This window comes from Cryptomeria japonica, unplaced genomic scaffold, assembly GCF_030272615.1.
Source record: "Cryptomeria japonica unplaced genomic scaffold, Sugi_1.0 HiC_scaffold_79, whole genome shotgun sequence".
In the NCBI taxonomy this organism is placed as follows: Eukaryota; Viridiplantae; Streptophyta; class Pinopsida; order Cupressales; family Cupressaceae; genus Cryptomeria; species Cryptomeria japonica.
Genome location: NW_026728901.1, coordinates 414,062 through 431,129, shown reverse-complemented (window position 1 = coordinate 431,129; position 17,068 = coordinate 414,062). Strand labels below are relative to the sequence as shown.

The window sequence follows — 17,068 nt, the reverse complement described above, 5'->3', positions numbered from 1 at the left end:
ACTTTCCAAAAAATGCAATGAAACCCTCATTCCCAAGAACTTGCAGTATAGCGAGTGATTTGAAAAGTATTCAATGTCATCAACTATAATCTTAGGAGGGATGATCAACTTCAACCTCTCACTGCATCTCTCTAGGCAACCATTAATTTTCACCATGCATGAGCTACCAGCACTCCCAGAGCCCGAATCAAAAGAGAATAGGTTATTGTTAAACGTCTTTACATTCTGAAATGGGTGTTTTGAGCCCACCGTAGCATAGAAATCCATAGCTGGAATCGCCTGCGAGGCTTCCCCACCCAAAGTCACCATCGAGGCACACAAAAATAAAAAATAAAAACAAGGACAACGGCTGAGGGCCCACACCCCTAGGTCTCCCCACGGGGCTCAGCACCCAAGGCCCCTCCCCTCACTCGCACCACCAAGGATCGGCCCACCTAAAACCCCAAACCCCCGGGAAAGCTTCGGCTGCAACAACAAAACCCCACCCCCACTCAACCCTCCCACCTCCTGGCGACCACCCCCACAGCCACCACCGAGCCCTAGCAACTCCTTCCTCCTCCGTCTTCCCCCGACACCCAACACTCCCCGCCCCGTGTGAACCCACATCAGCATCGCCTGGGAGCTAGGGCCGCGAAACCCTAGCTCGGCCTCCTGCGCAGACCCGCATGAAGGCCATCCTTAGAGAAATCAATATTGTAATAAAATTATTGTCTTATAAATATCTTAATTTATTAACTATTTAATTTTATTTTTTGAATGTTTAATATTTTTTTCCTTAAATATATATATATATATATATCTTGAATTAGTAATTATTAATTGACTTTTAAATAAAAGGTTACAAAGAAATATTAAAAAATATTTGAAAATATTTTTAATTGATTACATATATTTTGAATAATATTTTAATCTTAAATATTTTCTTATAAACATTTATAATAATTTAAAATAATGTTCACATTATGTAAATTCACCAAAGATCTATTTACTACAATTCTAATTTATTCTATTTTTTATGTCAATTAAGTGACTTTAATATTTTGGGAAGAGTCGACCAAAAGAAAGTGAGTCTATGTTAGGTGGCTAACAATGACTGAAAATGAATACTCACAGTTTGGTTTGGCTCTAAATGCTTCAAGTCCCTACCTCACAAATGTTTGTAGTACAAATCTAATTTATAATATATTATAAGTCAATTAATTGACTTTAATTTGTTAGGAAGAGTCGCTCACAAGGAAATCAATCTATATTAGGTGGCCATCAATGACTGAAAATGATAACTCACGATTTGATTTGACTCTTAATTTTTTAAGTGGCTACCTGAAAAATATTTGAAATACAATTGTATTTTCTAATTCAATTATATGACCTTTTGGTTTTTCCGAAAAGGATCACTAGAAAGAAAGTCTAAATTAGGTGGCCATAAATGACTGAAAACGAATACTTGCGGTTTGATTCGACTCTGAATGATTTAAGTTGCTACCTTGAAAACCTTTCGAATACGCATTTGGACATTCAATTTGCATTCACTGGTTAAATCAACTAGTCGTTTGCCATGTTGAACAAGGAAAAGCTCGATGAGCGTGACAAATGCATCACCCAATGGATTATCATCTGTTTGACAATTACGGCTACCTCTTTCACCGTTGATTTTGAAAAAATACTTTAGTTTTCCTCTGAAAATCTTTGGTCATGTTACTTCTAATTTAATCGTTGATTGTTAAATATTTAAGTCAACTTTCACTTTATAGAGGACATTAGAAATATTTTATATTATAATATGGTATATTGACTTGTAGTGAAATATATTATTGAAAAAGAAATAAAGTTAATTATATGAAATAAATACATGGTCATTATTGATTTATTTTACATATAGGGATCTAGAAAGTTAGAACGATAAATCATTAATTGAAATATCAATAAATTTGAATGGTATCATAGATGAGAAGTTTATCAAGTAAAGTGTACATTATGACTTTTATAATTGTTAATTTAGGTTGCATTTAACATCATGAAAATATGACATGCATGAAAGAAAGAATCCATACAAAGAATCGTTGTAAGTTGATTGGGTTTTTAACAATTCTAATACAATTTACCTGGCTTCAATTGTTATTGACAAAACACAATCTATTTCATGCAATTTTATAAAATCTAATCATATTACATAATTATAATGATGCTATAGAATATTTTTTCAAAGATAGTTCTCTCAATTTCACCATGTTTCAATTAGTGATTTGTATTTGAATAAAGGTCCAAAAGGTAAATGTTGAAATAAATAAAATAAATCCAAGTGAATTTAATGGTCAAAGGTTTAGTAATTCAGCATATATATGTCTTATCTATTAGGAATTAGGTTCCATCAACCTTATAAATCCTATGTAGATAATTACTCCTAAAATTGTTTTTAATTTCCATCAAGGAAGATGCATTCACTGAGAAATAGTCTTATTTAGACACATTTGGATATTTGTACCTAATAAGGGGTGTGGGGCCACTTACACACCACTATTGTCGCCACCCAAAGATCCTCCAATTAGATTTTAGGGTTCATGCCCCCATAGAGAATTTTTTTTTTTAAAATGCATTATAAAATATCGCAATTTTGTAGTTGTAAAGTGGAAAATTGAACCCTAGTGACTCCCCACCTAGGAGAGAGAAAGGAAGTCACTAGGATGATTTTCACTTGGGAGAAATTTACATTCAAAAGAGGGGCTTGAATCCACTTGATTCAAATCCAAAGGGAGTAAGGATGTGAATACCAAGTGGATTGCAAAGGTTGAAGTGTGATTTTCCCTCTTTTGTAAATGGGAAAGTTGATTTGATGACTATGCAGGAAAGGGAGATAAAATAAGTGAAATGAGGAGCTACCGGTTCTAGATCGCGTTGTAACTACGGATTTGAGATATTTAGACTGATACGGATCTTACCTACAAATTAGGAGAAAATTCATCGGGACCCTATTGAAAATGCACACAGTCCTCCGAAAAATCCATGAAATGAAAAGTGATGACATCTTGCTCTAAGAGGCTGCCCTCTGGTTCCAAGAATGTCCCACTGTACAAGAGAGGGAATACTCTTCAAGAAAGGATAGGATAGGTGAAAAGAGATATCTTTCTATAAGTATAAAGGAGATCCTTGGAGGAGAAGAGATATTTGTTCAAAACACATCCCCCTCCAATAGGAGTTGTCTTAGACAAATATAATATCATCTAGAACAAAGAAAAGGAGAGAACAAGAATGCAATCCTTCTTCCTATTCCTAGGTGAAAGGGATTCTTAATGAGGGATGACTCACTTTTAGCCCCAAGAGGGATGGGTGAATTTATCATAGATGTACATTACCAAGTGTGAAAGAGGTTGTAGTCAAGGACTTACACCTCTTGTATAAGAGAGAACCCATGAGGAAACCACCAATAATTTTGCACAAGGAATGACATCAAGTAATATAACTCACACCATCCACAAAATAGGGAAAAGTGGATCCCTAGAGAAAGAGAGAGAGGTATCATTACCCCCCAAGTGTAGGGACAATAAGAAGAACTTACACAATCTTTAAGAGATAGATTAAACATAATCAAATGCAAAATGTACTTTCACAAATGCATGGAAGGAAAGACATTAGTATATGTAAAATACATGTCTCAAGAAGTGGTAATCTTTGAAAGGAAGAGAGAAAAATCATCGCATATTTCCCAAGGGGGATTAATTATAAAAGCATAGCATTGTAAGACATGATAATCACATATAAAAAATGCAGCCCCTAAAGGAAATAATGATAAATGAGAAAGAAAGAAAGGGAAAGGAGTGAAAATCCTTGCCCTGCAAGTGAGGAGAACAAGGGGAAAACATTACACATCTTTTGATGGTGATTATTGTGAAGCAATATACCTTCCTAATGGAACAAATCCTCTCAAGGAAGGAATACGTACTTCTCAAGAGATCATTCAATGCTAAGGGGCATATCATACTTGCGAATAATCAAAACCATAAAAGTGGTAAGTTTTCCAAGAGAATGAAAGAAAGAGTGCACTATTCACCAAGTTTCAACTCTTAAACAACCTCTAATTCTATACAATATCTCATACGTTCTGGCAACACTAGGATAATATCAATTAGTGGATATGGCTATTATGGAAAGGTTACATGAGCTATTTTGTATCTTCTATTGTATGAACTCTATAGTGTATCCAAGTAGGTATCCTTGGAACCCAGTATGGACATCCATCAAAGGTTAAAATAAGGGTTATTTTTAGTAAATGATGTAGAAGAAAGTTCATAGTAGACATGTATGCAAAAGATAAAATTCTAGATAATACATGTGAGAAATATGAGAAAATGCATCAAGAAATTATAGGTTCTATAGGTTTATTAGACAAGGTTACCTCTTATTAACTTCCTATTAAATATATCTAAAGAATATTTTTCTTCACATCAATATCATTTGAAATTTATAATAAAATTATTATTCTTAACATTATTTCCTTCTTGTAAATGTTTAATTTTCTACTATTATCATATCATCATCTCATCTGCAACCTAGTTTGGCATCTACCACCATAATTTAGACTAATGTGTTCATTCATAACTATAGTATCCCTTATCATAGATATCTAAAATATGTCCACGTAAAAAAATTTACATGCATAATGCAATTTTTCCAAATACATCCAGAGTCTCATATCACTCTAAATATGCAAACATATCTTTTATTTTACTATCATCCATATATTTTTCATCCTTTGGCCATACCATAACCATATATTTTCCTCATAGATTATATCATAGCTTACGCACATACCATATCCTCATCTAAATTCATATCATAGCATCCTCTTTTAACATATCATCTTCATATATATCCATATCTTAGATCACTCACTTTACCTTTTACATCCACATAATATCATTTCTAGTATATAATATAGACTTATACCATAGGCTCTCATCCATGATCAAATATCCCACTTCTAGGTATTTATATTCTCGATTAGGTTATCACCTTAACCTATTTAATGTACCTTAATCTACATTCATATCATAATATCCATTGTCACTTACATTATAACATGCATCCATTGCCATATGTTTCAACCATCATCTATATCCATCATATACCTTTAGTGTCATAAAATTGTGGTCCTAGAAATTTTTGACTGCAATAAGGTCCTCACGCATGTGAACTCGAATCCTCTAGCCTGATTGGAGACTAGAGATTGCTTGGCTTGCGAAAATAATTTCTTTCTTGGTCTCCGCATAACTCTGTCTGCACTCTTCCCTAAAGAAAGGGGTAGGACAGGGGCGTGACGCACCTATCCCCCCTAGGACAAGGGCGTGGCACCCTTTTCCTCCCAAGATAGGGGTGTGGTTCCCTTTCCCCTGCCCTATTTTGGGGTAGGACCTTCCTAGAGCATGCATTGTGGGTTGTGCTATGAGCGGGAAAACTCTCCCAATGTCGGCCCGTGATGAAATTCAAACCTACCAACATGTATTTAATGGGCATTCTTCCTCTCATTTGCATAAGGTGGGATGAGTGGGAAATTCACAAGCGATCAAGAATTCAAGCATTCAAGAATTCTTTTCCAGCATTGAGCATTCTCAAGTCTCCCTTCAAGGCTAGGTGTTGCATTCAAGTCAAGGATTCAACCATTGAAGAGGAGACTGATTTCAACATTCAATTCCACACAAAAATTTCTATCAGAATTGCTACTACAAGCTCCCTTGAGGTGATTTACAATTCAGTCTTTCATTTACATCTACTTGCAAGTACTTTCTTTCATTACTTGGTTAATTCCAAAACTAGGGTTTGACCTAAAGGCAAACCCCCAATCCCATCCCATTTTCCTCTCTTTTCTGTGTGTAGGTTGCAAGTGTGTAGCTGTACTTTCGGATTCGGGATCCATTTGTTGAGGTGGAAAAACCCTTTTTGTTTCATGGATTTTTCGGAGGATAGTGTACATTCCCACCACGATCCGAGCAAATTTTCCTCAAATTCACAGGGTGACTTCGTCTCGACATTTTAAGTTGCCAAATCTAGGTGCACAACTTCATCCCATATCCTAATCTCAAGTTATAATTGATTCTTTGTCACTTTTGCACTACATAACTCTATCACTTCCTTTCCATTTCAAAAAAGGAAGAGGGGATCAACTTAACATTCCCCAATTCATTCAGAATTCAATCTACCATCTTATGTGGATAGATTGAATCTAGTGAATTATCATCTCCTTCTTCCGAATGTAATGGTGAAAATTGTTTGAAGGATAATCAATAGTGAAACTCTCATCTCTCTTTGAGGGAAAGGGTAGTCTTCCTCTTGATCTATCATTCACCATTTTCCACCATTACATTTTGGTGAACCCGACATCTTGCATAGTTTCTTTTGAACAATATCGCATATTTTTCATTTACAAGTTTTAACTTTCTGTAACCTTAGTGATTAATTTGTTAAAAACCCTAGTTTTTAAAATTAAAATTGAACCTGTGATTTGTACAAATTGTTTGTGATTATTTTAGATCTGAAAATTGTCTTGATTGTCAAATTCAATTTCCTCGTTGCCTTTTTCAAATTACAATTAAAATTTACAAAATTAAGAGGTTATTTGCTAAAACCCTAATTTTCAAAAATCATATTGAACTTTCGCAAAAATTGGATTTAAACTTAATTTTTAGATTCCTGATTGTTCTCAGATTTGTCTTCAATCCTACAATTCAAAATTTCAATTTTCTCCCCTTTTCCCAAAATTCAAATTTCAAAATTAAGTGGTTAGGCCATCAAACCCTAATTTTTAAAATTAGTTGAATTTTGTGTGAATTTAAAATCAATTTCAATTACATTCAGATTTATAAACATTTTCCAAGGTATCCCTATCCATTACGATTGACCCTTTTCAAAATTGCACTTCAATTCCTCATTTTCTTCAAAATCCTAACGGGGTCCTATTTTCACATTTGTGCCTTCATTTCACCCATCTAGAGATCATAAAATTTGCCAATTTTGGGGGGTTGGCTTTAAAATACTTTCAATATCCATCCCTGAAAATTTTGTAAAAAGTTGGTCGGACCAGGTGCATTCCCGCCACGGTCCTCGATTTTTTTCCTGAAATCTTGGGACACTGTTATGACTCTATTTAATAGCCTAAATCTGAAAGATTGGTTGATTTTATCGATTTTTGATCCTTCTAGAATTGGAAATACCTTTAAAATTCAACATTTCAACTTTCAAGAATTTTTTAAAATTAAGAAGTTAATTATTGTCTGCCCTGATTTTAAAAATTCTAATTTTAAAATTAAGTGGTATTCCCTTGGCCCTAATTTTTAAAAATCTCCAATTTCCTTTCAATTTTGGAAATTGTGTCATCATGTGTCCCCAACAAAGTTCAAATTCTGTAATCATTATTTTCTTGAATTTTGCATTACTCAGTTTTGTAAGCTTTGTTCTACAATTCAAAATTCAAACTTTCCCTCTAGTGCATGAGTTTTACCACTCTAAGTCCTACCTATCCTATTCCTCTTAGATGAAGCATTAGAATTAAGGCTTCCCAAGGTTTAATTACTGAGGAGATGGAGCCTAATTTGAGTGACTTCTTTAATGAGGATCATGCTAATTCTTCTCATCCTAATCATGTGCCTATTAATGGATCTCATGATGAAGAAAAAGTCTTAACTAGGGTTTCTTTAGATCAACTTTCTATATTGGACAATCAATTTCACAGCTTTCAACAATGGATGTTCCAAGATTACCCTAATAGTGAATCTCTTCCATAAATTGAAGGTCTTAAACACATGCTTCAAAGTGATAAGAATAGAATTTATATAATGCATGGCATTGTACATATTGTTGATTCTAATGTCATTCCTATCAAGAGTTGTGTTGAAACCGTAGGTTATTCACAACCTTCAACACAAGTCAATTTCTCTATTCCTTTGACTAATCTTATGACTAGTATTCCTACTTTTACATCCAGCATCATGGCTACTTCAACTCAAAATGTCATTCCTACAACTATAGGTCATGGGAAAATCTCTCTTTTTCATTCAATCCTCCATCATTACCTATGTCTTCCATGAGTGTTCCTATTATTCCTTAATCAATCAGTGTGACATAAGGGGGAAATTTCTTCAACAATTTTATTTCTCCTTTAAGTGTTCCTTTTCCTACACAATCATCACTAATGCCTACTTATCATAATGACCCACCACCTTATTCTTAGCCCATGCCTTCTTTCAATAACATCACACCACCTTCTCAATCACTTATGTCTAATATTAATTCTTCTACTGAGATGACACTTAAGAATCTTGCTCAAACTGTGTCTTCCTTACAACAACAAATTTCTTTTATGAGTCAATCCAAGTTTAGTGCGCCCGCCTTTCATGTTGCGAGCCAACTTTCTCTTGATATTGAGATCCCTCAATTGGAACTCTATAATGGAAAAGGTGATCCTCTAACGCATCTCAAAGCATTTCAAACCTTGTGTGCTAATTTTGCTTATGATCAATGATTGCTTGCAAAACTGTTTACAAGAACACTAAGAGATAAGGCTTTACAATGGTATTTCTCTTTGCCTCCTTATTCTATCACTTCTTTTCAACAATTGGCAAATGCTTTCATCCAACAATTTTAAAACAACATTGGTCCTAAAATCACTTTGACTGATTTAATGCATTGTAAACAAGGTGTTAAAGAAAAAGGGACTGATTTCATTGGTAGATATAAGCATTTGTGTGTTGAAATTTCTTTTCATGTACTTGATAATGATATTCAAATAATTTTCATTTCTAATTGACAAAAAGATATCAGGGAAAAGCTTATTTTATCTGAGTCTACTTCATTTCCGTAGTTGTTCTCAACACTCCATAATTATGAACTGGCTGTGAGTCAAATGGAGCAATCCACTCCTATGGCTTTGAGTGATAAGGGGGAGAGTGCTCAGCAACCGTTTGTGAAGTTCAAACCAACAAAAATCTTCATCGAATTCAATGATCCAATCAACAACAACCATGTGAATCCAACAATAGGTGTGCCTTCTATTCCTAAATTTTTCCAAAGACAAAGTCCGTTTACTTCTTTGAATGAATCTTTAGATTGTAATATGTCTCATTTGTTGCATATAAATGTTATCAAACTTCCCCCTATAAAAGAAATTGATCCTTCCAAACTTCCATCTCCTTATTTTGATAACAATTCCTTTTGCCAATTTTTTCATCAACCTGGTCATGATACTGAGAAATATTTTTCATTGAAAAAGAAGGTTCAAGACTTGATTTATAATAATACTATATTTGTGGCAGGTGTGAATGATAAAGGGAATAAATCAGTTTCTCCTCCTAATCAAAATCTTAAGATTTTCACTGATCCCTTGCCATCTCATACCTCTAACATTATTGATATTGTGCCTAATTCTCTCACTTCTGAGGAATTCGCCTGTACGGCTCCAAACTTGGTTAATATGGTAGTAACATAAGATTTGCCTAAGGATCCATGTATTTTATTTGACCCTAGCAAGACCATTAGAGAACCGGATGGTCCTTTATACATAGTTGTGAAGGTTAAGGATATCCCTTGCCATGGGGCCCTGCTTGATCCCTCTTGCACGGTTAATGTCATAACTAATGAATATCTTTTTACTTTATGATTGCATAAGCCTATATATGATGCTTCTAATGTTGTGATGAAGTTATTTGATGGCTTCTCTTGTCCTACCATTGGTTCTATCACTATTCCTGTTAGAGTTCATGCTAAATCCATGGATGTTGACTTTGTTATCATACCTTCTTCTGAGAAATTCCGTGTGAATTTGGGCTATCCTTGGCTATCTTCCATGAAGGCTATTGCTTCTCCAATACACAAGTGTGTTAAATTCCCTCACAATGGAGAAATAATAACCATGAACCATATCTTATTTCGTCCATCCGAAGGAAGCACTGGTATTCCTATTGATCTCTTTTGGCCTAAACAATTTCAATCTCCTCCATCAAGGAGTGGTGCTCTTTTTCAATCTTATAAAAAATGGAAGAATGATATGATCTTATCCTTAAGTCAACCTAGATTGCCAACACTTGACATTCCTATTATTCTTCAAGAAGAGGTTCTTCCCCTCTCAAATAGAACTAATCTCCCTCCTAAGGAAAATTGTCCACCTACTCCTATGTATGTGACTTTACCTTCTCTTAAGGAGAACAAAAATATTCCACCTAAAGTTACACCTATACCTCCTCCTCATGTTGGATCTGGTCTCCTTCCTACACCTAATATTTCTCCTTCCTATGGTGCAATTGCATCTCCTTCCTCTTATCGAGAGAAGAAGCCTACTTCAACTATTGTTCAACCAAAAAGATCTCAACCTAAACCTTCAACTATCAAGGAGGGAAAAATTCCTATTTCTTCAAATGTTCCTCCTCCTTCTCAAACTTCAACTAAGACTCGATGGAATCATTGTGCAAGAGAACGCATGACAAATACGTCGTGTTCAAGCTCGTGAAGCTACCCCTCAAAATACTCAGTCTCCTCAGACTCTGACAGTTGACATGATTCCCTTTTCTCCTAAGAAATATTTTCAACCAACATCTCCAAATCATAAGTTTCATAAAACATGTGATGGTTTTACTCCTACTCATGTTCTTGCTCCTCTTTCTTTAAACATTGATGAAGAAATGGGTGAAAATTTTATTCATAATGGCAATACAACTCCTAATGCTTATAATAGTGACTATGAGTATGTTGATGTGGACAAACATTTATTGGATGAGTTTTCACAAACCCTAATCCTAGCTCCTAGAATTGAACAAAGTGGCCTCCAACATGAGCATAGTCCTTGTTTGGGTCTTGTGATAGCTCCATCCGATGTGCTCGATGTCGCTTCTTTGGCATGTTGCTCGCCTTCCCAAAATAGTGATGAGAAAGATCGAGAGGTGGATGTTGTTCTATATTAGCGATATTAGCACTGTAGATCTCTCTCTCTCCTCTCCTTCTTTTTTGTGACCATTCTTCTATTGTGTACTCCTCTTATTCTATTGTTCCCTTAATGTCTACTTGGGCATGATATAAAGCATTGAGATCTTCTCTTGGTCTCTTTCATGTTGACTCAAAAGACATCCTCTCTTCCTTTTCTTCTAAGGTAGTGTCATACTTTGGGGAATGAAGATTATTATATGCACATACAAATATGATATACATGAGTTATTATACAACATATTGACCCCAAGAAAAGCAACACTACCTTGTGTTTTCTCTTCATTATCCTTGGTTTTATACCTCAATTGGGAGCTAAATCCTTGCGATAATGTTCTCCCTCTTTTCTCTCTCTTAGGTGTATCCTACGTTAAAGCAATCACTCCCAATAAGGTGCGTGCGATCGCTTTAACGTGGGGGCATACACTCTGCTCATACTTTCCTTCTTGTGATACATAGAATTACTTAGTGACCCTTGTTTTTCTTTGTGATATTTAGTATCCTTTCTTTCATGACTCATAGAAGATATAAGGCATAGAATTTTATCAAAATTAAATTAAAAATTGAAAGAATACTATAACTAGTATGATTTTGTTGTGTAATAATATTCAATAATAAAATTTTAGAGATTTTATCTCAATAGGTAAGAAATTATATATTCACAAGGAATTTATTCAAGAGAATGATTGTATTGTTTAGAAATGGTGAAATATATTTAAAATAATGATCAAATTTTGGAGCCACTAAATTTTGAAAAGTAACTAGTTCTTTAATCACCACAAAAAATTGTAAGTTATCAATTACAAAATTATATTATATGTGTATATTTAGAATGTCACTCTTTAAAATATCTATAATATAAATGAATATATATTAAAATCAATATAAATTAAAATTATCTAAAAAATATAATAAAAAATATGAAAAACTAATGTCTTATTAATACTATCCCTCACACTGGTTGGCTGAAGCTGAATATCATCGGGTCTTCTCGTGGTAACCAGGGTCAGGCAGCAGGGGGCAAAGTGATTAGAGACTCACGTGGCAACCTCATCCTTTCTTGTGTAGAAAATTTTGGTGCTCAAGCTTTGAGACTGGCTGAAGTGGCAATGATCTATCATGGGTTAATTGTAGCAAGGGAAAAGGAGCTTCGATGCATCATTATTGAAGGTGATTCTTGCAATACAAGAATGATGCTTAAACGTGTGGCTAAACCAAACTATAAATCTAACTCGCTATTATCAAGTGTCATGCTCTCCATCCTACTCTCAGAGATGTCAGGTTCTACCATGTGTTGTGGGAAGAAAACTATCTAGGGGACAAGTTTAGGCACATATGTTAATGATTTTGAAATTTGGATTCACTTTTACAAAATCCTGATAGAGGCTTGTGGCATGATTTTGAAGGGCCTATTTATTAATGATGAATAATCCCAATGTTGCCTTTTTAGTACTTTTCTTTCTTTCCTTTTCCATTCCTTACTAGCTAACGCAACAAGATTTAAATTTTGTTGGTACCACTTACCACTATATTCTCTAGGCTTGTCGCTTTCTCAACCTAGTTTTCTTTTCTACGGATATGGGTGGTGATTTGATTTAGATCGAACCCAAAAAATTCTTTGAATTTAAGATTAATAAAGATCTTTGGAATAAGGTGATTAAGGAAATCTAGATACTTATGCAGAGGGGATGACCAACCCTAATATTTAGCTATCTACAACATTTGTTCATGTCTAGGATAATGGTACTATTAAGATTGGTAGTGTCACCTTTATGGTTTCAATGGAGACCGTAGAAAAGGTGATTGGGCTATCCCTTGATGGAGTTTTATTTCCCAAAAAGAAAAAAGGGAATCATAAAGAGGACTTTGATCATTTCTTTGAACCTAGGGAAAGGGTTTCCAAGCTTCAAAGTGGTTATATTAGGGAAGAACTACCAGATATTTGGAAGGAGTAAGCTATATTGTTTATGAAGTACCTCACCTTAGAAGAAAGGAAAAGTAGGCTCCATCTATAGAAATTCCCCATGTTAAATCATCTCTATCATGGGGTAAGAATGAGTTTTTCCTTCTAGGTTATATCATCTTTTTCTCAGTCTGTTTCTAAAGCCATTATTAAAGGTTAACCCCCACTCCATTAGGGCTTCATTTATAGATTGTATAATTTCTAACCAGCTTTATCCCCCTCTAGTGGGGTCCCTTCTATTGAGATTGGGTTCACCTATGATGCCAATTTATATGTAGATCTTATTGTTACTCCCTCTAATTCAAGGTAGTGTCTCATTTGGGTTCTAAAATGGCCAATAGGAAAATACTTGCTAGAATGGCCAAATTTAAGACCATTTTCACCACCAAAAAGGATCAGGATGTCCATGCTCAACCTCAGATGCAACAAAATATAGATATTGTTGGATATTTTTTCTCTAAGCCTCTTTCATTGGATGATTCATACTCCTTAGACACCACGTCGTTCGATTGGTTCCCTGCTAAAATTGGTGCTAACACTAGCCCTTCCCCCATAACCCCTCCCTCCTCTACTAATACTAAACCATCGAGCTCTATTTTGGTTCTAACTAACATTGTGAAGGACCTGCATGAGGATATAAAAAGATGAGACAACCTATTAAAATGGCTCTTTGCAAACATGAATGTGGTCATTAAAAGATCAACCAACTGGATTTAGTGGCTAAGGCAAAGGCCAAGGCTAACACTTGGGTGGACAACTTGGATGAGGGCATAGTTTGGAGAATTGTCAATGATCTTGTTGGCATATTGGGGCTAGGGGCAGAAAGATTGATGATACAGACTCCAAGATCAAGATGCTAGGGACCAAACTTGAGCTGGGCCAAGAGGTCAAGAAAACCCAGGAGGCCCTTAAAATAAAATTGGGAAGGTAAACCTTGCTTGTAAGAACATGGATAGTAATCATAATGCCTCCCTATAGGCTATCCAGGATGAGATGGAAAGGAAAAGGGAAAAAAAAAGAAAACACATCAAGTCCCTAGCCATTGTCTTTGGCCCCACGTCATCTCTAGTGAAATCTACCCCTGACTTCATGTTGGTCTCCCCTAGCTCTAAGATTGGGTCAAGTAAAAAAGTTTTTTTTTTATAAAGTGCTTAGTTTGTGCCAAGTTGGCAAGAAGGCTACCCCCATATAGTAGACCATCTCTTTGTGTCTATGTTGGGTGGTTTTACTATATTTTTTCATTATTTCAATTCTTCTTTTTTTGCTATTCTTTTAGTGTATTTGTTGGATCTCTATTCACCCTACTTGTTTTTTCTTATTTTTTGGGTGGGGGAATATTTTATTTGTTGCACATCCCTCGTGTGCTCTTGGTGTCTCTTTGCGGATAGGTAATGGTATGAGCCTATCTATATTTTATTAATGAAAATAATATAATTATCATGCATCTACAAACTGTAGCGTTGTAAATTGTACGCACTTGCTAGGGTGGTACAATTTCACACCTAGTTTAGCACCCGCCTTAGTGCATTTTGCATTTTGCATTGCATTTATCCTTTTGCACTTAATTAATCAAATTAATTAGGTCTAAGGTCCTATTTCATCATCCTTTGCATCATAAAGTTGGGCCCTTTCGCTAAAGCGTGCCCTTCGCATTTTATTCCTCCAGTACATCACTCAATCAAAAACCCTAATTAAGTCCTATTTCGAACTTGGGGGCTTGATTTTGGGGTCAAAACATCTCGAAATCACCTGTAACTTCAGGATTCTCTCTAAAATTATCATATCCGACGGCCCTAAAAATTTGGTGAAAAGTTGTCAGGACCGTGGCGCCCGTAGTGCACATGGTCTCGGACATTTTTCCCGAAATTTTGGGAGCACGATCCAATCATAAAATAAAGCTTAACCCCAAGAAATTGGCGGGATATTCAATCTCTAGGTCAGCCAAAAGATGAATTTATGACCTAGGGTTTCCAACATAAGAGCTCTCTTTCTTCATTTGAAGGGATCCGATTTTTGGTTTTGAGGAACCTCATATGCAGCGAAAGAGAAGATCTTTGAAGACTTCAACAACATTCAACATCCTTCTATCAAGCATCTATCAAATTCATTCATCCACTTAGGGCTTGGAAGACATTGAAGAACAATAGGAATTTACCGACTGAAGATTGGCTTGTACTTCTCCCTTGAGGGTTGGGTATGATTTCATGTTGTTTTCATGTCTTTACATAAGCTTCAATACATCATTTATTTATGCTTTAGATCACATTGCATCTTGATTTAGAGCATTTACGTTATCATTTACAAGCAATTAGGGTTTACTTTCTAGGTTGCTCTAGTTTGCTTTCTTGCATTTTAGGACCTTGCACACACACTAGGTCTGCACACACAATACATTTTACAAAACAACTCGGCTATTCGTGGAGGTGGAAATCACTGAACCGGGGGTTTGACTAAGGCAAAACCCTATATAGCCGCCCATACACCCTTTTTCAGATATCATTGCAGGTTTTGAGATTCGGACGACACTGCGGGATACAGATCCGGAGAGAGAAGGTTGAGATAGCACTTTGTATCAGATTGCAGAGCAGAAGACTGGGACAGGGGCGCTGGGTGCCTTGGTCCTGCCAGGACAGGGACGCTGGGTGCCCTGGTCCCTGGGACAGAGGCGCTGGGCGCCCTGGTCCTCCGGAAAGACAGCTTTCAGACAGCTTTCCGATAGTGTTTCAGAGTGCAGAACGACAGTTTCCGGTGCAGTTTTCAGGACAGTGGCGCCCGCGCTCCCGTCCTGAACATTTTCAGTCCGATTTTGACTCTGGGTACATATCTGCATTCTTATTTCATCCGTGTATTTACAGCTGTTCATTGTTTAATCTCAATTCTGCAATCTTGTTATTAGTTCATACTTGCATTTTGGGATTAAGGTTTGAACTTGCATTACTTGATCTTACAATTTCAACAAGGGAATAGAAATCCTAATAGATATCCCGTGGCTCTCTCTTTCACAAAAAGAAGTAGCCAATTGTGCGATATCTCTAGGCTCTTTCGTATTCCGTAATGTGTGTCAAAAGGTAGGATTAGGGCATGTTAACCTAGTCTCGCTTTTTCCCCTACACATTTTGGTGAACCCGACGTGAATCTATCATTGCTTCCTCTTGCATTGCATTTGTTAGATCTAGATCTAGATTTAGTGTGTTTTCATTTCATTTTCATTAAAAGAGAAAAAAAAAAAAAAAAGTGTGTTTCTTTGCATTGTGTGTTTAAATTTTACGCAATCTTTTCAAAATGTCAGATTTTTATTTGCAAAATGTTTATGCTTTTGATGATTATTATGAGTATAGCCAAGATGAATTAGATGAAGCTTTAGATGAGTTTTTAAACCCTAAGGATGCCAAACCTTCATTTTACCAAAAACTCATAAACCTTGTTACTATGCCATTTAGGTGTGATGAGAAAGATAAGTCGAATGATTCCTCTCAAGGATACATTCCTATCCACTCTTCCCCTGAATCTAGTAACATGGTTGTTTTCAATAATCCCCTCAATGAGGAGATGTCTCCTTTTGAATCAAAAGACAAACCTTTTAATCGATATGATCATGCTTTATTGGATGATGCTCTTGATGACTTTGTGGCTTTGTCAAAATCTTTAAACAAGAACAAGACTTCTAAATTGGTTAACATGATAAACTTGAATGAACATAATAAGCCTCTCTTTGAAGTCTAAGGTGCTTATCCTTCTCCCACCTTTCAAGTTCCTAAATCACCTCTCCTTACTGTCCAAGGACGGTATGATCATGATTCCTTTCGTACCCCGAATAAACCAATTATCACCGTACAAGGAAGAAAACCTATAAGTCCTTACAGTTATGCTAAGCAAATAACTAGAGAGAGTTATCATGCGGTTGCCCATACTTATCATACCAGAAATAATAGGCAACCTAATCCCCCTCCTGTTATTCCAGTTTCTCTTCCTAATCCTCAACCAATTCTTCCTCAAGCTCCCCGTATTTCGCAAGTTATGGGTAAGGAATATGATCTCATAGAACAACTTAAAGCTACCCCTGCTAAGATATCCCTTTGGGATTTGATTCAAACTTCTTCCGCTCATCATGGAATGTTACAAGATGCCTTGAAAGATTTGAATGTT

At 35.7% G+C, this 17,068-nt stretch overlaps 1 protein-coding gene across 1 annotated transcript in view; it reads right to left on the bottom strand.

The window, feature by feature from the left end:
- Positions 1–384: 384 nt before the first annotated feature.
- The window catches only part of LOC131864175 (receptor-like protein 45), a 32,958-nt gene continuing 16,274 nt past the window's right edge, over positions 385–17,068 (bottom strand). The window contains exon 5 of the mRNA XM_059215193.1: positions 385–651. Coding sequence (XP_059071176.1) covers positions 385–651 — 267 coding nt within the window. The remainder of the gene's footprint in view (positions 652–17,068) is intronic.